The sequence below is a fragment of the Ailuropoda melanoleuca genome, chromosome 12, assembly GCF_002007445.2.
Source record: "Ailuropoda melanoleuca isolate Jingjing chromosome 12, ASM200744v2, whole genome shotgun sequence".
NCBI classification, from domain to species: Eukaryota; Metazoa; Chordata; class Mammalia; order Carnivora; family Ursidae; genus Ailuropoda; species Ailuropoda melanoleuca.
In genome coordinates, this window is record NC_048229.1 from 75,198,866 (window position 1) to 75,219,273 (window position 20,408).

The 20,408-nt window shown below is 51.0% G+C and overlaps 1 protein-coding gene across 1 annotated transcript in view; it reads left to right on the forward strand.

Annotated features, from left to right (window-relative positions):
- The first annotated feature begins 1,678 nt into the window (after positions 1-1,678).
- PLCG2 (phospholipase C gamma 2) overlaps positions 1,679-20,408 on the forward strand; it is a 144,539-nt gene continuing 125,809 nt past the window's right edge. The window contains exon 1 of the mRNA XM_034639448.1: positions 1,679-1,913. Within this exon, the coding sequence (XP_034495339.1) occupies positions 1,721-1,913 (193 nt within the window). The 5' untranslated portion in view covers positions 1,679-1,720. The remainder of the gene's footprint in view (positions 1,914-20,408) is intronic.

Genomic DNA, 20,408 nt, shown 5'->3' on the forward strand with positions numbered 1-20,408 from the left:
GCCACTTTCCAGCTGTGTGACCTTGGACAAGGCCTTCAGCCTATCTCTCTCGAGAGAGATGTGAGGGCCAAATTCGTTACTTTCTGGCCGGATTCTGCTGCAGAATTCTGAGTTCCAGAAGGCAGGTGCTGACAGAGTGGGGGCATGGGATTCAGAGCAGGGTTCTGATGCTGGTGCTGGCACATTTCTGCGTGACCTTGATCGTGTAATTTCCCCTCTCAGGGCTTGGGTTTTCACCTCTGGTGGTTCTCGTTGAGATAAATGAGATAAACCAGGTATAGCAGGTGCTGGGCCCTGGGGAAAGGCAACAAACAGCTAGTTTGCCAGCATTAGACTGGCCATGGGCACCTGGTTCACTGGCTGGACCTGGATTACAGGCCTGATTTTGAGCAGCTTGGCAGGAGGCTGTCAGAAGGTGGACCCTGAGTGAAGGCCTGCATGACCTTGGCTGAACACCTGCCTCTCTACAGAGGAACAGCTGTGGGCTCCTGATCCTGTGGGATTTGGGGGGTGGGGAGGAGAGAAGATGCACGGAACAGTTGATGGCAGTAGTAGCCATAGCTAAATATGAGAAGCGCTGACCTGGCATCACTGTTTTAAAGGCCCCAAGATACACTATCTGGTTTAATCCTTCCAAGACCCTTGGAAGTTCCTATAATCTATCTTCCCCTTGACAAGTGTGGAAATAAGGCTCGGGGGTGGGGGAGGGTCTAGGATGTCTTCCATTGGACTCCTCTCTGCTGAGTGGGGGTGTCCAGGGCTCGGGCCAGACAGCAGCAGGCTGGTCAGAGGGGTTGACAAGATTCATCTTGCTCGAAACATGTCCTCGAGCTGCTGGTCTGTGCTGGACTGTAGTGGCTGGGGCAGAAGCAGGAGATCAGGTGGGCGATGAGAACAGTCCCTGTGTGAGATCCTGGGAGGAGCCGGCCAGTGGGGAAGATGGTCACATTTGCTGCTGGATTGGCTGTGGGTGTGAGTACCGACAGACAAGGGTGGCTGCCGGATTTGGGGCATCCCTCTGACTGTGTGTGGGCATGAGTGGTGTTCCAGAAGCCTCCTGCGTGCTGAGCAGACACTAGGTGCTCCTCACCATCCCAACAACCCCATTACAGAAGGGATGCGACTGAGGCTTTTGGAGGTTATGCAGTCTCCCCAGGGCTACACACCGGGCCTTGAACTTGGGGCTGCTGGACCCTGACATTTTTCTGTCCTTTTGGCTCCGTTTCTGTGCAGAGGTCTCCATGGATACACTCTGAAGTGGCTTAATATTATTTTCTTTCTGTTCCCAACTTTACTTAGAAAGTAAGGGATGCTGAGGAAAATCTAGGCAGAACAGAAAAGGATGCTGGGGGTGGGGAGTGGGGCCAGCCTGGGCTGCTTTGGCTATTCAAATATTCTACAGCATGGAAGTGTGTGTGGGTGATTTGGTTATTCAAAGCCAGGATAACAGTTCGGTCACTGAGGTGAGGGGGGCTCCTCCCACCCCTCCACTTCTATTTAAACCTCTGTGTCCTGTGTAGGTGGTCTGAGTGGTCCATGATTCCCCGCCACCAGAACCTCCTTCTAAAACGTCCTGATGGGCATGAGACAGGATTTGGGCTGTTAACTAATCCCTGCCCCCCGACTCGCCACCCCCAGTTAACAAAAACCAATTCACTCCTCCATTCTCCCCTTCCAGCGTCCTCTTATCTCACTCCTGCCACCCCCTATTCTGCCGACAATGACCGCCCTGGTCAATGTGGACACCCTTCCTGAGTACGAGAAGAGTCAGATCAAGAGAGCGCTGGAGCTGGGCACGGTGATGACGGTGTTCAGTTTCCGCAAGTGCACCCCAGAGCGGAGGACCGTCCAGGTGATCATGGAGACGCGCCAGGTGGCCTGGAGCAAGACAGCCGACAAGATCGAGGGCTTCTGTGAGTACCCTGCAGCCCTGGCCTGTACGCCTCTCTCCTTCCCAAGCCTTCGCTTGCTGGCTTGATACCTTCTCTTCTTCTGGAAATGCAAGTGTGGCCATTCTGTCTGGGTCTCCAGTGGGGTTTAGAGTAGGTGGGGGAAGTTCACCAGAAACACCCTGGTGAAGGAACAGAGGCCTGCGGGGGCCAACTTGGAAGTGACATTGAGGTGGCTCACCTGGGCTGGTCGGGCTGTGTGCCCTGCCTGACCCTATCGGGGATCCTTTAGTTTCTGCTGCGGGTCAAGCACTCTGCCCTCCTAAGCTAAGTGACGGAGCTGCAGAAACTCCAGGCTTGCTAGCCAAGTGCCTGTTTTGTTTTGCCATGAACCACAGAACGAGAGGCCTTTACTTTTGCTCCGTGTGGACGGAGCACGTCACTGAGGATTCTGTAGTTTTAAATGAAGTTCTGGTCCTGGGGGTGGTGTCTTTCTCCACCCCCCTTCGATTGGGCAATTGGCTCAGTTCCTAAAGTTTCTTAGACTGTTTTTAACAAGCAGAGTAAGGAGGCTTAAGCAATTTTCAGTTGCAGACTTGCTTTAATTTGCATTTTTTAAATGGACTCTTTTTTTTAAAAAGTCAGTGTAATTGAAAAATTAAAATATACACTGGGAGGAAATCAAACAATTCATTAATATATCTCTCTCCTCCCCAGCCCCACCCTGTGTCCCGGAGTGAGCTCATTGCCAAGTTCTTCTGGCTTCCAGAGTATTCTGTGCTCGTATCATGTGCCGGTCGTGGTTTTTTTTTTGCACGAATGGGTCCCTACTACTTACACTTCTGCACCTTGATTTCTTTTTTTAAGTGATTGTTTGGAGGTGGGTTCTGATCTGCACATGGGCCTGCCTGATTCTTTCACGGCCACAGGGCATCTGGCTGAGCCTAAGGGTCCGAGCCCCAGAGGTGGACATGGGGGTTATTTCCCGTCTTTTGCTATTAGCTACTGCAGCTGTACTTGTATTCCCTTTTTTTTTTTTTTTTTTTTTGATGACAGCTCTATTGAGATAGAATTCGCATACCATACGAACTGAAAACGAACAATTCAGTGGTTTTTAGTATATTCACAGGTCTGTACAGCCAACCACCACCTCCATCAATTTTAGAACCTTTTCATCACCTCAGAAGGAAACCCCGTCCCTGACAGCCCGCACCCGCCTCCCCTGCCCTAAGCAATGATGAGTCTACTTTCCATCTCTGTAGATTGCCGTGTTGTGGACGTTTCCTGTAAATGGAATTCTGTAATGTGAGGCCTTTTGTGTCTGGCTTCAGTCACTTAGCGTGATGTTCCCAAGGTCCATCCACATGGTAGTGCGTGTCGGTATGTCATTCCTCTGTGCGACTGAATAATATTCCATCGTGGATTTTTCACGATTTGTTTATTCGCTCATTGACGGACATTTGGGTTGTTTCTTCTTTTTGGCAAGTGTGAATCGTGCTGCTGTGAGCATTCATGTACAAGTCTTTGTGTGGGTGTATGTTTTCATTTCTCTTGGGCATATGCCCGGGAATGGAATTGCGGGGTCATGTGGTAACTATGTTTAATTATTTTAGGAACTGCCAGACTATTTTCAAGGTGGTTACAGCATTTTACATTCCCATCAGCAGTGTGTGTAGGGTATCCTTTTATTAAAAGACATGCTTTTATTCCTCTAACACGGGCATACCTAAAGGACAGCTTCTTATAAGTGTTATTTCTGAGTTAAAGGGCAGTGTGGCAGCACCCCCAAAAGCCCGTGAGGTACCTGTTCCCAACCTTGAAGCCACACTGCCGTGGGATTCTGAACTTGGCCATTCACAGGTGGACTGTGCTAGCTTGGCATAGTTCTTCATTTGATTTCTTATCATGAGTCGAATTAAACAGCTTTCTAAAAGGTTTCTCCTGGCTTTGGAGCCAAGCAGGTCTCAGGTGGCACAGAGCCTGAAGCCCTGCTTTGAAAATGCCCATGTGAGTGAGCAGCCAGATTTCCTCCCAATTTTGCTTGCATTTGGCCACACTTGACCTCCCAACTGGCCCAGAAACCTGTTGGAGCTGGGGTGGGTGTGGGGGCTTGCAGGGTGTGGAAGGGGCATGAATGGTAAATGCAGGAGTGCCATACTAAGAGTGGGCAGTGGGTCCCAAGCCTGACTGATTATCAGAAATACCTGGGGGGCTTTTAAAAGCACAAGCTCCTGCAATGTTCTCCTGAAGCTCATTCTAAGGGGAGTGAAATGGGGTTTTGGCTCCTGAAATCCATGTCCTGTAGTTCTCCCCCTTCAGTTAACTAAATGCAATTCTGCCCTCTTCCTGGAGAGTTCGAGGATGACTCTCATTCACTAGGTAGTTTGGGACTCAGTAGTTTTATCAGCTCCCCAGTGGTCCTGGTAATTAGCTAGGTTTGATATATGCTGCTCTTGAGACTCTCCCCCACCCCCATCCTGCCAGCCCTCCTTCCTTCCATAGTTGAGCCTGGATGCTGCCAGGCACTGTCCTAGGTACTGAAGACATGGCAGTAATTAGATTCAAATCCTCATGGAGCCGACATTGTTGCCTTAGGTACAAGCAGCATGGGGTTTGACTTCGAGCACTCTTTGAGGAGCTTTGCTGTGTGACCATGGACGAGTTACATCTGCTTTCTGAGATTTAATTCCTCTCTAGAAAGGGAATAATACTGGTGTCCACCCCGTGGGGTTATGGTTGGGAATGAAGAAATGAGTTAATATGTCAGAGGGGTTCAGCCTGGTGCGTGGCATGGGATAGGCACTCCCCCGGGGGAACCTCTGCTGTATTTTTGGCATTGTTGTTGCTAACGAGTGGTGTCCAGCTTGTCTGGGGTGGCAGAGTCTGGCTCAGGTGTTTGGACTTTTTCTGAAGGGCTGCAGGGATCCACGGAAGGGTTTTCAGAAGAGGGACGATGTGATCACATTTGCATTTTGGAACATGCTCTGGCAGTCCTCTGTGAGATGGATGTGTTCGTGGTAAAGAGAAAGAGCCAGTTCTGGGATAAAGAGCTTAATAATGGTGCTCCCTGACCACTCAGAGAGCAAGCCTTCAGGTCCTTGATGGGGACTCTCAAGGCTGAGTTTCCACCCCACTGTTGTAAGGGTGACCTCCCGAGGGGGACCCTGGCCACGGTGTTCCTTCAGGGCTGCTAATTAGCAGGACTATGCAGGTTACTGGGACACCCACCAGCTAGCGTGAGGGAGCATGGGCAGGTGGTTTTGGAGTCCTTGGCAAGTGGTGTGTGACTTGTGGACGGGTATCCCACGCCCCCCCACCCCATGCAGCCTGGTTGACAGAAGACACACATGGGTCCTGCTGCCTAAGCGGGGTGTGGTTCTCCATCAGGGCGATCCTCCCCCAGCCCACCGGGAGCATGTAGCAATGCCTGGAAATATTTTTAGTTGTACTCATATTTGGGGAGGGGGTGTGCTCCTGGCGTCTAGTGGATCAAGGCCAGGGATGCTGCTAAACAAATCAGGATGCACGGGACAGCCGTGCCGCAGACTCTAATCCATGGTGCCGAGGTTGGAAAACACTGGTTTCAGGCCACATGCTGCTTTGCTTAGAGCCATAAAATGTCAGTGGGTATAATAGGGTCTCTCTTTGGACCCTGTCATGGTGGAGCACTTTCATGTGTTCGGCCCATGTTTGCTGTCCTACTGGGTGCTGAACTGCTGGGTGAGAGGAGGAAGGGTGGAGCCCCTGCCCCGGGGGTGGGGGGGGGACAGACTCAGCAAGCAGCCTTTGCAGGATTGTGTGATCAGCACAGTGAGGGTCTGGGCTTGGTCCTTTGTGAGGAAGGAAGGTTCTTACCAATCTCGGTGTGAGGGAGATGGTAGGGAATGGGGGAGGCCTCCTCACAGAGGAGCTTCTTGTGTGGCAAGTTGAAGGAGAGGCTAGGCAGGTGGCCTGCAGGCTGGCTGTCCTGAAGTGGGGTCAGCAGGTGCCGTTGAAAATGAGCTAGTAGGTTTGTGGGCCAGAGATTTGGGCAGCACTCACCAGGGTGATTTTACTCTTTGTGGCCTGGACTGCGGTCATTTGGTGGTACTCAGCCGGTATGTCACTTGGTCTGGAAGGTTCCAGAATCTTCACTCCCACAGCTTGTGCCTTGGTGGTGATGGCTGAGTGCCTACTGCCTGCTAGTCCCAGATTGGTTAGACTTAACCTGGTGCTTGGCATCCCCCCAGAGGGTGTGTTCCAAGAGTCCTCGGTAGAAACTGCAGGGCTTCCTACAGCCTAGCCTCAGAAGTCCCAGAGCATCCCTTGTACGGGCTCAGGTCACCAAGTCCGGCTCAGGTTCAAGGGATGGGGAATCTCCTTTGGGAGAAGGAGTGGCCTGCACGTCCAGGGTGGGAAGGAGCTGGTAGTGGCTGGCCACGGGGAGAGCACCTGGACTCCAGATCCCACACTTGCAGCTCAAATCCCCGCTCTGCCACCTAGTAAATGTGTGATCTGAGGCACGCCTCAGTTTCCCTACCTGTCAAAGTGAGATAATTGCTCCTATTCAGTATGAATTAGATGAATTTTAGGACCGGCAAGAATTAGGTGGATTTTATGTACTTTTTTTTTTGTTATGTGGAGGATACTGCGTAATCGGAATGTAATACAATAAAAGAAAGGAAAAAGACACTGGCGGGGAGTCCCAAGGCCTGGCTTCTCATGAAGACTGTGGATCTTAAGCCATTCACCTCTCGGCTCTCAGTCTCCCTCTTGCTTCCAGGAGGGATGGGACGATGGTGACTGGCATTGTTTACAGCCCTGGCCTCCTGGAGAGCCTCTGGATGAAGGAGGGAGCTCATGGGACAGCTGGGAAATGCTGAGCGTGTGGTTTTTCTGTCCTTCCAGGGGCACCAGCTGAGTCTCCAGGTAGAAAGGAGCCCACTTGGGGCCCTTTCTGGGTTAAACCTTTAGGGTTCTCCTGCATCTTCCGCATTTGGGAGGCCCGGAATGTGTCTCGGGAGCTGACTTGGTGCCACCTGTGTGTGGAGTCCGAATAGGATTGGTGGGGCGATGAGATGCCTTTGAGGGTGTGGACTGTGGCCATCTCGGCCGAATGGCCTTGTATCCTGAAGTTTTCAGTTGCGCTTATGTGTGTTTTCTCCATCTGCTTATTTTTGGCAAGCTGTGGCTGCCCATGAATTGGGGGACTCTCAAAAACAGGAGCTGTTCCGTTGCCCTGGCGTGGGCTTCTTGGCTTGCCCGCCTGACGACAACGACGAGAGCTGCCTCTAACGGGCGCTCTCTGTGTCCTGGTCCGTGTGGAAGCATGTCACATACACTGGCTCATCACCCCTTCCCGGTGACCCTGGGAAGCAGGCATCATCCCCGAGCTGTGTATGAGGACACGGAGTCCGGGGGGTCTAAGTGACGTGCCCAAGGCCGTACAGCCACGAACGGGCAGGACCAATTTGTACTCATTCTGTCTGCCTTCAGAGTCCCAAGTCTTCCTCCTGCTGTGTTATTTTCTCCTCCTGGTGCTCTCAGCTGCTTCAGTTCTGTGTGTGATAGAGAAGCACCCTGCTGGGGACCCAAGAACAGCAGCTCCGCTCAGACTTCATTGTTTACAACAGGAGGGAAATGCATGCGTTCCCTCTGTGTACCCGGGACACGCTCTGCGGTGTGCTGGAGATGCCAGGAGGAAGGGGACTCTCGACGTGTTCTGGTGAGCAGCGAGACAGGCGTGCCAGGAGACAGCACAGTGTGGACGGGTGCTGACAGCCAGGACCAGTGAAAGGGTAGCGGTTCTGTTTTTCGGCTAGTTCTGACATCCATTCTGAGGCTTCATAACCATTAAAAAAAATGAATATTTTTGGAAGTTGTTATCTAAATGTTTTCAAGACAATGGAGAAGTGACTGTTTTTCCCTTGGCATCCTCCATCTAAGAAGAAGTCCACATTCCTTCAGTCAAACATCCCATCGAGATAAGAATCAGCCAATGTCGTTAGTATCTAGAAACTTATTTATTTGTTGATTTAGCTGTGCAGTTATGGTACACAATAGCACTGACTCTAGCCCGGGTGCTGGGGGCCCGATCCCAGCCCTGCCACTTAGCCGGGGTGTGATCTTGGGCCCCTTGTCATCTCTTTGTGTCTCCATTTTCACATCTATAAAAAGACTAATAAAAGAGCCTATTGCACGAGACTTTTGGGAGCATGAAATGAATACACGGGAAATGCTTTCAACAAGGCTGAGCACAGTGGAGGCGCGTGCTGAAGTATTGGCTGCTCTTGTCATCCTGGTCATGCTCATTGTCATTGTCCTCATCACACATCAAGGCAAATGGTATTGTAGAAAGGATAAGATGAATATTAGAACTTCCAATGACATAGTGATTTTCCTTTCTGGTCCCCTTCTGGGGTGTATATTCTCCATGATCGTGACTGCTGGTATGAGCAATAGAATTGACCTTTTTATTATTTTTTTTTTTTTAAGATTTTATTTATTTGAGCCTGGTGGGGGGAAGGGAGGAGCAGAGGGAGAGGGACAAGCAGACTCCGTGTTGAGCACAGAGCCCGATGCAGGGCTCTATCTCACAACTCTAAGATCATGACCTGAGCTGAAACCCAGAGTTGACTGAATCAGTTAACTGACTGACTCACCCAGGCGCCCCCACCTTTTTATTCTTCATATTGATTCAGACCTGCTTGTATGCCAGATGGTTGAGGAATTGGTTTCTGTGGTGGTTCTAGGGTTTTCTGTCCTGGATGATGATCACTTGATGTTTTTAGAATTTGTTCCTTTGTTGGTTTAGCAAATACTCGAAGAGGACTGCGTGTGTGTTGGGTGTTGTCATTGGATATGAAGTGGTGAACAGGAGATGAAGTGGAGACCCATAAAGGAGACTTTAGTCCTTATAGTTTCATGGGAAAGAAAAAGCCAAACTAATCATTCAGTCATTTTGGATTGCGAAGGATGCTAGGAAGGAAAGAAACGGCACTGTGACAGAGTGGCCAGTGAAGAACACTGTTTTAGTAGGGCAAGTCTCAGGGAAGCCTCTCTGTGGAGATGACATTTGAGCTGAGACTTAGTGGGTAAGAAGGAGGGAGCCATGGGAAGCTCTGTGGGGAGAGCATTCCAGGCAAAGGGCATGGCAGCAAAGCTTCTGTGTTAGTCAGGGGCAAAGTGCAGTGACAAATGAATTCTCTGTACAGTACAAGTTTCTCACCCAAGTCATGAAACAGTGGGTGGGGCTCTGCAGTCTGGCAGCACCACTATCCCCTAAGACATCTGAGACCACCTCAGGATCCTCTGTGTCCAGTCAGCATGTGGGAAAGAGGGAGAGTGGAAGATGCTTTAGAGGGTTTTATGGGCCAGGCCTGTAAGGTGGAAGACGCCCAACTTCCACTGACCAGAACTTGGCATGGACCAGCTGCAAAGGATGCTGGGAAATGTGGCCAACCTGTGTGCCATTAAGAATGGAAAATGGGTTTGGTGGTCATCTTCCCTGCTCTTCCATGGCCTCTAATTTTGGAGGGGGCAGAGGTGGTTGTAGGAACCCCACTGATGGCTGGAGGGTAGAATGATTCTAGGGGCTTGGTGGGTGGGGTGGATCTTGTAGGAATCCAAGAAAATGAACAGCCTTACCCTGTAAGTGGCCCTTGTGGGAAGGGGAGGTGATGGCCCTGAGGAATCACCATCCTGTCTGTGACAAGAACCACTGGTGGTGGCTTCTGTCCATGGACAAGTCTCCCTTACGTGTTCTTGCAGCCATGGCTAGATCATCCCCAGCACAGCCTTTCTCCATCCTGACTCCCTGTGTGGGCCCTCTGGGAAGCCTGAGGTGCCCCTGCCTCCCAGGGATGGGCTCCTGAGGGAGGCCTGTGATTGGCCGGGTCTTTTGGAGCCCGTGCACAGGGATTGGCTCTTCTGAGGCCAGAGTCTTCTCTTGGCTGTGGGCAGGGTAGATGGCCTTTGCTGTTGGAGAGCTCGTCTGGCAGCTTCAGGGCTTATGGGCAGGGGTGGGTCCCTGTGATGGGTTGAATTGTGACCTCCCCGCAGATCCATACATCAAAGCCCTAATCCCCTGTAGCTCAGCATGTGACCTTATTTGGAAATAGGGTCTTTGCCGATGTATTCGTTAAGGTCATGCTGGTGTCGGTGAGCCCCTAGTCCAATATGCCCGTATCCTTAAAAGAAGAAGAGACACACAAGGGGAGAAGGCACAGTGACAAGGGACGCAGGGGTGGGGGTCTGCATCTATCAGCTGAGGCATACCACCCGGGGCCGGCAGTGCCAGAAGGTGGGGGAGAGGCACGGAACAGATCGTCCCTCTCAGCACTCGGCAGGAACAGCCTTGCCAACGTCTTGATCTTGGGCTTCCAGCCTCCAGAGCTGTGAGATAGAAGCTACCCAGTCTGTGGTGTTTTGTTACGGAGGCGCTCACGGACTAAGACGCTCCCCTTTAAAGGGGCCTCAGGGGCAGCGGGGCGAGCATGCCCACATGTGTCCATCTGGCTGCAGATACGATGGGCAAGTTGGAGTTTGTCGTAAAGGAATTTGGGAGCCCCTGCTTTAGGTAAGTGTCCTCTTACTTCCGAGCTACGCTGGTCTTGACCTGGGCCATGAGGGCTGGTTAAACGTGTGTACTGAGGCGCCAGCCTCCGTAGGTTCAAAGCCTGACTCTCTAGCTTTTTAGCTCTGTGACCTTGGACACGAGACTGAACTTTCTGTGCCTCTGTTTGCTCATCTGTAAAATGGGAAGGATGGTAGAGCCTGCCTTCCGGGGTTGTTCGGAGGCTCAGATGCGCTCCTGTGGGCCGATCACTCGGGCACCTGGGAGGTGCTGTGTAAGGTTTGCCCTCATCACTATGGCTCGTGCTTCTTTCCTGTGTTTCGGAAATACATCCACTGAATTCTGTATGCCAAGCACCCAAGCCTCCCCTTTGAAGGACCCTGTGCACGTCGAGTGAGTTGTGGTCTGTCCACTTCAGTGCTCCCATGGCTGCACGGGGTAGACTGGGTCTTTTTCATCTGGCTTTGGGAAACTAGGTGTCCTGGCTCAGAGCTCCATCTGGCTGTCGGTGAGGAAAGGAGAGACAGCTGGAGGGGATGCATCCCACTCTGGGAAGCCAGAGGGCTGGACTCAGGGACCCTCTGTCCTTTGCATCTGTGTAAACCCTGGGATGAAAGTGTACCCCGCTTTGTGTAATTAGAGGCTTGGAACCAGGCCCGTGGTGGTCCTTCCTCTCCCCAGACTGTGGGCTCTGGGAGGCAGGCACCTGTCTCTCCTGCTGACCATTGAGGAATCCCCAGCACCCTGCCTGTGCCTGGCCCACAGTGGGTGCCTCACGGGTAAGTAACCAGTGGACGAATCCAGGAAAGGACCTAGATGCCCCTCTCAGCCTCTGCCCGCCTTTTTCTCCCCAGAGACGGTAGGATCTGGGGTTAAAATAGGGCATCCCGGATGGCAACTTCCTTTTTAGCCACATGCACAGCAGTTCCAGTCTCGGCCCTGCGCTTACTGGCTGCATGACACTGAGTGATTCATGCCTCTTTGGGCCTCCGTTTTCTTGTGAGAGAGATGGGATGATGGCAGAGCTTCCCGGCAGGATCCTTGGGAAGATTACATTTGTAAATGTATGTAACATGCCTGGTGTGGACCTGATGGGGGCGGGGGGGGGTGTCTCATGCTCATGCTGCCCTGATGGCTTGTCAGTGCCTGCATTTGTGTGTTCTGGAAACGTTCGTGGGGCCGCGTGGGGCCCATGCACAGTGGCCACCACCTCCTGCTGTCTTGTGCACGCAGGGAGCCTTTTCGGGTTAAGGTCCCCTGGATTCCAGCCTTGGGTAGGCCAGCAGCTCTACCTCTGGCCTTTCTCCTTGGAGGCTGGGGGGGGGGCCCACACCTGGGGAGAAAAGTGAAAGAGGGAGGAGGTCAGGGTGGGAGGAGGAGATGTGATGACAGAGCAGAGGTCAGAGAGGTTAAGTTACTGGCTTTGAAGGTGGAAGGGGTCCATGAACCGGCCGCAGGCCACCTCCAGAAGCTGGAAGAGGCACGGGAACAGATTGCCCTCTAGAGCCCTGGGAAGGAAGAGAGCCCTCTCCACACCTTGATTTTAGCCCAGTGAGACCCATTCCTGACTTCTGGCCTACACGTGTGTAAGATCATAAATGTGTGTTGTCCTAAGTCACTGAGTTTGTGGTGTTCGTTGTAACAGCCATAGGACATGAATGCACCCTTTTCTCCAACTTAGACAAATCATATTTGCTTTGGGTCTTGGTTTTTAAGAAATAAAACATTAGACGTATAGCTAAGTCCTCACATATACCCCTTCCTCCCTAGGGGAACCAGGATGTTGCTTGAATAATTATTCCCACTCATATTTTTTACATTTCAAAAAAATTTAGTCTTTAATTAGCATAGAATCTGTTGTGAGGTATCCACATTGATATCAGTAACTTTATCTTAACTGCCCTCAGGTTTCCCTCAGTGAGTGTTGTCCTGTTATTGGGGGACACAGGTGTCCTTTGGGTGATGGTTATTTTGGTTTCTGGTGGTGGAAATCTTTCCAAGTATGTGCCTTCTGTTTTGTTTTAAATGGCCATCACCTTTCCACCTTATCTTTTTATTTGTATTTGTTTAGTCAGTTTTCTGTTTTTGGATATCACGAAGCTTACTATTTTGCTATGTCAAATACTGATGCTGGGAATATTTTTAGGGCACATCCCTGGTCATTTCCATAGGATGAATGTGGAGAAGACTTGGTGGGAGGAAGGGAAGGCTGTGTCACAGGCTTTGGGCACAGCGTTCCGTGGTCCGCAGGAAGGCTTCACTGACTGTATGCGTTCCCCCCCACCCTTGCTAGCATCCGGGGCTCTGTCAGCTTTACAGACGTGAGATTTGTAGGCAGTGAAGGGTCTTGTGAGCGTCATGCTTCCTTCTCCTGGTTGGTCATTCGTTGTGCCCGAGGCTGTGGAACCAGCAGCTCAATGCCCCTGGTGGCTCAAGGCCGTGGATCTCACCACGGCATCCACATGACCACTTGGGATGGTGGTAGGAAAACTTAGGAGCCCATCCCGTGGGCTGAGGCTGCTGACAGGCCCTCGTTTAACCCACACAGCAACCCCGCGAAGTTGGTATTTTCCTAATCTTCTTGATGAGAAATTGGATGTTGAGGGAAATCTAGTCATTTCCGAGGCTGACGCCTGGGATACGGTTCCGCTCATGTGTGTGTCAGGCCATCTCCTGGGATGAGTTGGATGTCTTGAGAAGAAAGCTTTGAAGGACGTCCCATTTTGGAATTGGCTCCAAACATACGCAACTGTAGAGAGTTGCCAAGCGGAGCGAGGTCTGCCAGGAAGAGGCTGGATTCGATTCCCCGAAGCAGGTGGTGTCTGGTTCTTCTCTACTTCGAGGACCAGGGGCTTCTGTAGGTGCTCCGTAAATGTGTGCTATTGAGCTACTGCTTTCTTTTACTTTGTTTTTTTTTTAAAGGAGGATTCCACTTTCCATTTCTATAGGTTTGCCTTCTCTGGACATTTCATAGAAATGGAATCATAATGGGTAGCTTTTTGCCTTTGACTTGTTTCATTTAACATAATGTCAAGGTTCATCCACGTCGTAGCGTGGATCGGTACTTCCTTCCTTCTGTGGCTGAGCACTGTTCCATCATTAGGACAGACCACATCTTATTTATCTGTTTCATCCCTCGATGGACGTTCAGGTTGTTGACTCTTTCTGGCTCTCATGAATAATGCTACGGCGAACCTCCGTGGACAGGTTTTTGTGGAAATAGGTTTCCATCCTTGGTGTATGTACCTGAGCGTGGACTTGCTGGGTCACTTGGAACCCTGTGTTGCCTTGTTTGAGGAGTGGCCAGGCCGCCCTCCACGGTGGCTGCCCCGTTTTACATTCCCCACAGCTGCGCGGGACGGCTCCCGTTTGTCTGCGTCTTTGCAGACACTTGGTATTATCTGTGGTTTTTTTTTTTTTTAAGATTTTATTTATTTATTTGACAGAGATAGAGACAGCCAGCAAGAGAGGGAACACAAGCAGGGGGAGTGGGAGAGGAAGAAGCAGGCTCATAGCAGAGGAGCCTGATGTGGGGCTCGATCCCATAATGCCGGGATCACGCCCTGAGCCGAAGGCAGACGCTTAACCGCTGTGCCACCCAGGCGCCCCATATCTGTGTTTTTGACAATAGCCATCCTACTGGGGGTGAAGTCCTCGCTCTTTGTGTTTCTGATTTGTGTTTTCCTGATGGCTCCTTGTTCTGTGTTAAACAGAGCTCCTCATCTGCTCTTTGGTTGATGCAGAGTTTTCCCATCGAACACTTTCTGTGGCCGTGTGTGGTCTTACTCTCACTTTCCTGGGCCGGTGGTGCCACCTGTGGATTTACCTGGGGGCAGGCTTAATGAGGAGCACGTGGGTATGGACGCCGGTCAACAGAGATGTGATTGCTGGCCCGAGTCTAGACCTATACATTTTAACCCTTAATTCTGTGCTCAGGGGGGTCAAAAGGACCATTTTTTGAAGGTGATAGCCCACCTGAGTTTCCTTAGTCAATGTTCAAGGTCACCCAGATGCTGTGAGTGAGGTGTGGTGTAGATTTTCCTTAATTTCAAGGTTCGATGCCTCGGCCCGGGGTGTTCGCCTCCCTCCTCACTTCCCTACTGCCTACGTGAGCCCCTCCACTGCTGTTTGGTCACCAGCCGCCCCCTAAGGGGAAACAGAATCGGGAGGCACTGATGCCATAGTAATTATTGCATTTATTGAACATGTGTCACGAGCCACCATTGTGCTGAGCACTGCAAGCACACGTGTGTCTGTGTGATCGCATGTACGGACATTCACGTACAGTGTCCAGTCATCACGTGAAGCCTGTGAACTAGGCCTTTGTACTGGTGAATGAAGTGAGCTTGGGTGACTAGCACAAGGTTATCAAGCTTTTTGGAGGAACTACGTCAGGACGGTTTCTCCCATCACCACACCAGGTGCTATAAAACCTTTAGGTCGAGAGATTGAGAAGACAAGCCACAGACTGGGAGAAAATGTTTGCAAAACACATGGCTGATAAAGGACTTGTTGCCAAAATATATGAAGAACTCCTCCCCCCATCCCTCCCACCTCCCCATTCCATAGCCAGACTGGGCTACTTCCAGCCCAGTGGTGTCCAGAAGAAATACAATGTGAACCACCAGTGCCAGCCCTCTGTCTAGTTCTAAATTCCTAGTCACTGCATTAAAACAGGTCAAAGAAAAAAGGTAAAATTAATTTTAATATATTTTATGTAACTCAGTTTATTCAAAGTTCTATTATTTCAACATGAACACAATATGATTATTGAGATTTTACATTCTCGTTTTTGGTCTGCGTCTTCAAAATCCAGGGTGTATTTGATATCTACAGAACATCTCAATTTGGACCGATTGAATTTTGCGTGCTCAATAGCCATATCTGGTTGTAGCTGCTGTATCAGACAGCATCGTTCTAGAATATACCTCTTCCTTCTTGCATTACCCACTTCCTTTATTATCCCTGCACTCTTCCTTCTTCCCCAGGCAACAGACGTGTTCTCCTTGTGACAGCTGCTGTAATGATCGTGATGGCAAGTCTGCATCTTGCTTCGTGAGGTCAGGTGGCCTCATTTTCCCAGTGAGATGGGATCGTGCATGGCTGCTGGCTTTGCCATCAGTCTGGGCATCTGTCCTAGATTGAGGTGTGACACCTGATGGCTGGACCTGAGTGTCCAGTGCCAGCTGTGCTTCTGCAAATTACTGGTAGCCCCATAGAACCTTCTCCTGGGGGTGGCCTGCATCCTAGCTGGCACTGATCAGCTTGCCGACTGGGGAGTGTGTGCATGTCCTTGTGTGTGTGTACGTATGCGTGTGTCTTTCTCCTCTGGCCGCTGATTTCCCAGTCTTCTGTGTCACCTGTCCTAACTCTGGAGAGAGTGTCGTGTCTGATGGCCCAGTTCCCACTGCCCTCTGCACAAGCCGTGGTCTTTGGGCTGATGGGGTCAGAAGCTGGTGGGGTCTCATCATGAGAGAGGACTCCTGGCACGAGGAGCTGAGAAGAAGGCTCTGTAACTCGCGGAGTCCAAGGAGCCAGGACTGGGGAGCAGGAACGGGAACCGTCTCTGCCATTCCTGTTTGGTGTTCCTTGGCCCTGCTCATTTCCTCTTCCTCTCCGTACATAGGCCTCGTCTGTAGATCAGATCGTGTGGCCCCGGGGGTGCTGCTTTTCCCTCAGCATCCAGTTGGTCCTTGTTATTTGTGGATTCCAGCCCCAAGTTTGTCCACTCGCTAAAATTTATTTGTAACCCCTGCACCAGATCTCACGGAGCTTCTGTAATCCTTTGCAGACATGAGCAGAGCGGGGAAAACTTTGAGTCGCCGACATGTGTGTTCCCAGCTGGCCTCTTGTTTCAGCTCTCCTACTGGTAACAAGGGTCCTTTTCTCCGATGGTTGTTGCCATGTTTTTCTCAGTTTTGTGCTTTTTGGGGTGGTTTTGTTGTTTAAAATAGCCCCCGAGTGCTATTTGTTGTTCCTGAGCACAAGAAGGCTGTGGTGTGGCTTATGGAGAAAATGACAGGTGTTTGATAAGCGTTATTCAGGCGTGAGTTCTAGTGCTGTTTGTTGTGAGTTTTGTGTTAATCAACAATATATATTAAATAAGGAGTCTTTAAAAAGAAACACACAGGGGGACCTGGCTGGCTTAGTCGGTGGAGCATGCGACTCTTGATTTCTGGGTTGTGGGTTTGAACCCCCATCTTGGGTGTAGAGATTACTTAAAAATAAAATCTAAAAAAAAGAAAAAAAAAAAGAAACACACAAAAACGAGGTTACATATTGATCTGATGATGCAAATGTGACCAGAGGCTCGCAGGAACCTAACCCTGTATTTCCTTGGGAGCACTGGTTCCGTACTTGCTAATTCAGGGTTCACGGTGACTTTACAGAATGTAACTACCATGAGTGATAGAGAATTGGCTGTATATGTCAATCCAGGGGGATTGCTTTTGTCAGGGGCCCATCACTCGGGGCGCGGATGTGAATTCTAGAAGAACACAATGGGTTCTAGCCAGAAGATGGGTGGGAGAGGATGCATCTGATGTCTTCTCTAGGCTGGAGAGAGGGAGTCTCCTGCCACCAAAGCCACCTATTGGAAGTCGCATGGTGAAACCTACAGCCCCAGGTCCTGCTTCTAGAACTTTCCAGCTGTTCTTTGCACAGTGCCAGAAGTGCCAGACCTCAGGTTTGAGAGGGAAGAAGGTTTTTTTCTTTTAGCATTAGTCTCTTTTGCAAAATAATCAAAGTTTTTGGGGAATTAGTGTGTTTGAAGTGTGCGGTCAAGAGAAGACATCAGTCTGTAGCTATCAGACCGGTCACAGGTAGGGGCCGCTAACTGGTCATCTCTTTGCGTTCATTTTTCATGGCTTCGTTCATTCTCCTTATTATTCATTCATGTAGTAACTGTTGATTGCTAAACCAAGGGCAGTTGTTGAGTTGAGAAAAATAGCTGTGATCTTTAATTCCATGGACATTGTCAGGAAATGGGCAAACAATTCAATATAGACATGAATGCACGTACAGTGAAGTTGGGTATGAGCTCTCCCACTCTCTGGGAGGGGGTATTGTACCTGATGGGAGCCCGACTGATCCAACAGTGGCCTCGGCAGTCCCGCGGTTTGTGGCCCAAAACCACATCTGACCTGTGGCCCTGAGGGCCGAGGGTCTACTCTTTTCTTTTCTTTTCTTTTCTTTTCTTTTCTTTTCTTTTCTTTTCTTTTCTTTTCTTTTCTTTTCTTTTCTTTCTTTTTTTCTTCTTTCTTTTTTTTAAGATTTTATTTATTAGAGAGCGAGCCAGCGAGGAGGGAACACAAGCAGGGGGAGTGGGAGAGGAAGAAGCAAGCTCCCAGCAGAGCAGGGAGCCCAATGCGGGGCTTGATCCCAGGACGGGATCACGCCCTGAGCCGAAGGCAGATGCTTAAGGACCGAGCCATCCAGGCGCCCCGGGGGGTCTACGCTTTCTGGCTGATGTGCTGTGGGAGATCCCATGACATCANTGATCCCAGGACAGGATCACGCCCTGAGCCGAAGGCAGATGCTTAACAACCGAGCCATCCAGGCGCCCCGGGGGGTCTACGCTTTCTGGCTGATGTGCTGTGGGAGATCCCATGACATCACGTATAAGAGCAGTGTTGGACTCGGACAAGCCTGGGCTCGACTCCTAGCTGTGCCCCTCTGTAGCAGACATCCCACTTGAGAATCTGCGTCTGTAAAATGGGCGCAGTGATGGTATCTGCCTTGTGGGTTGGTGCACAGCCTAGAGGCTAGTATGTGAGGCTTAATTTAGCTCCGGCTTAATTGAGTACTTTTGCTGTACCCCGTGAGGGGGTGCCGTTGCTTACCAGGTCCTGGACTTGCAAAGAGGAAGGTGTTTCCCGATGTCCGTCTCCTGAGAAGGAGATGCAGCCCCCACCCGAGGCCTGGAAGCCAGTTTGGGGGTGGTGCGTGTGTGTGTGTGTGTATGTGTGTGTGTACACACCTGTTTCCATATAACAAACTGTGTCACAGAACAAGGCTTAAAACAACAATCCTGTGGGTCAGGAATCTGGGCGGGGCGCACCTGGGTGATGGTTCCCTCCCGCTTGGCATTGGCTGGAGTCCTTCAGCCAGCCAGCTTCAACTTATGGTGGATGGGAATTTCCACAAAGGCTCTCCTCCCTCATCTGCTCCTCTGTGCTCTTTCCTGCAGTTTCTTTCTTCCTCCCTCCACATGGTTTGCTTAGGGTTGAAACTGGCATGGTGTCACTTCTGCATTCTTTTGGTCAAAGCACGTCAGGCCAGCCCAGTCTTGAGGGGAGGGAAGAAGATTCCTCCTCCTGATGGAAAGAGTGGTGAAGAATTTGTGGCCGGCTTTGGTCCACCAGCAGTAGAGACCATGGTAGCCAGGGACTTCTCTTGGCCTTGAGCTTGGATGTATCCAGAGGTCTAGAAGGCAGCTGTGTTAAAAGCGCCCCCTCCACAAGGACAGAGGGAGGGAGGGAGGGAAGGGATGGGGGACCCAGGCCAGGGTCAGCGTGTTTGTGCCAAACTTTGGAGCTGGAGCACAAATGTCTTAAGACAGAGTGGGAAGAACGGGGTGAGGTCCAGAGATGAGTGTCTCTCTGCTCTTTGTTTCCTGTCCCACCGTTACATTGTTCTCCTCAGTGGGTAATAAAGTCTTTTGAGGGGTCCAGCTCGTTTTAGCTGAGACAAGGGGTGGGCATATAGACTTCGGTGAGAGCGTTTGGGAGTGAGAGTCTTGCTTCAGGGTCAACAAGATCCCTTGCTTAGCAGGGATCTCCCTGAAAGACACCCAGTGGGAGATAAAGCATGGGAGACTGGGGAGCAAAGATTAAGACTCTTGTCCTGGCCCCACTGCTCTTGCTGTGTGACTGTGGGCAGTTGAGGGAGCCCCTCTGAACCTGTCTCTTTGTCTACACAGGGGGGTNCAGGGGGGTAATGGAGGGATCATAATGGCCCTCACCCCATACGGTTGGGGTAAGCTAATACGTGTGTCAGATTTGTAGCACAGGGTTTGGATCAGAGTAAGTACCCAGTGAATGTCAGCTGTGAGGACGGTGCTCACAGGGAGTCACCTTTATTATTATTCAGATCGTGCTCACATAGGCCTTACCTTTATCAGGGTAATTTTCACAGGGATTACCTTTATGACCAGGTTGTTTCAGTAATTCTCTCAACCTGCCATATCTCCTTCTAGGACTAAAGCTTCCAGTTGCTGAGGTTAATCAGGAAGTGTGTGTCCCCCCCCCCCTTATGAAAGGAATGTGTGGTCATTGTCAGCATTTGGGGAATGCAGGAGGCTTAAAATGAACCACTTGTGACAACATTGCCTTCGAGGACCATTCATGCTGACGGAGGCAGTTCCTGCCCTTTCTGGACAGGGAAGGGAGGGCTCTTTCAGCTGGAGGGTCTCTGCTCTCCGTGGTGGGCTCAGCCTAGTGTGGCCTCCCAGCCTCCTGCCTCTCACCAGGGAGGTCTCAGCCGGAGCAGGTTGGGGGCCACACAGGACAGTGAGGTGCTCATGCTTGGCTGAGCCCTCTGAATGCCAGGGGCAGAAGATACCGTCNCTCCCCCCCCCCCCCCATGAAAGGAATGTGTGGTCATTGTCAGCGTTTGGGGAATGCAGGAGGCTTAAAATGAACCACTTTGACAACATTGCCTGCGAGGACCATTCATGCTGACGGAGGCAGTTCCTGCCCTTTCTGGACAGGGAAGGGAGGGCTTTTTCAGCTGGAGGGTCTCTGCTCTCCATGGTGGGCTCAGCCTAGTGTGGCCTCCCAGCCTCCTGCCTCTCACCAGGGAGGTCTCGGCCGGAGCAGGTTGGGGACCACACAGGACAGTGAGGTGGTCATGCTTGGCTGAGCCCTCTGAATGCCAGGGGCAGAAGATACCGTTGTGGGGTCAACTGTCTCCCAGGAGGGAGCTTTGGGGAGCTGTGAGACCACCCTCTCCAGCCTCGTAGTTTG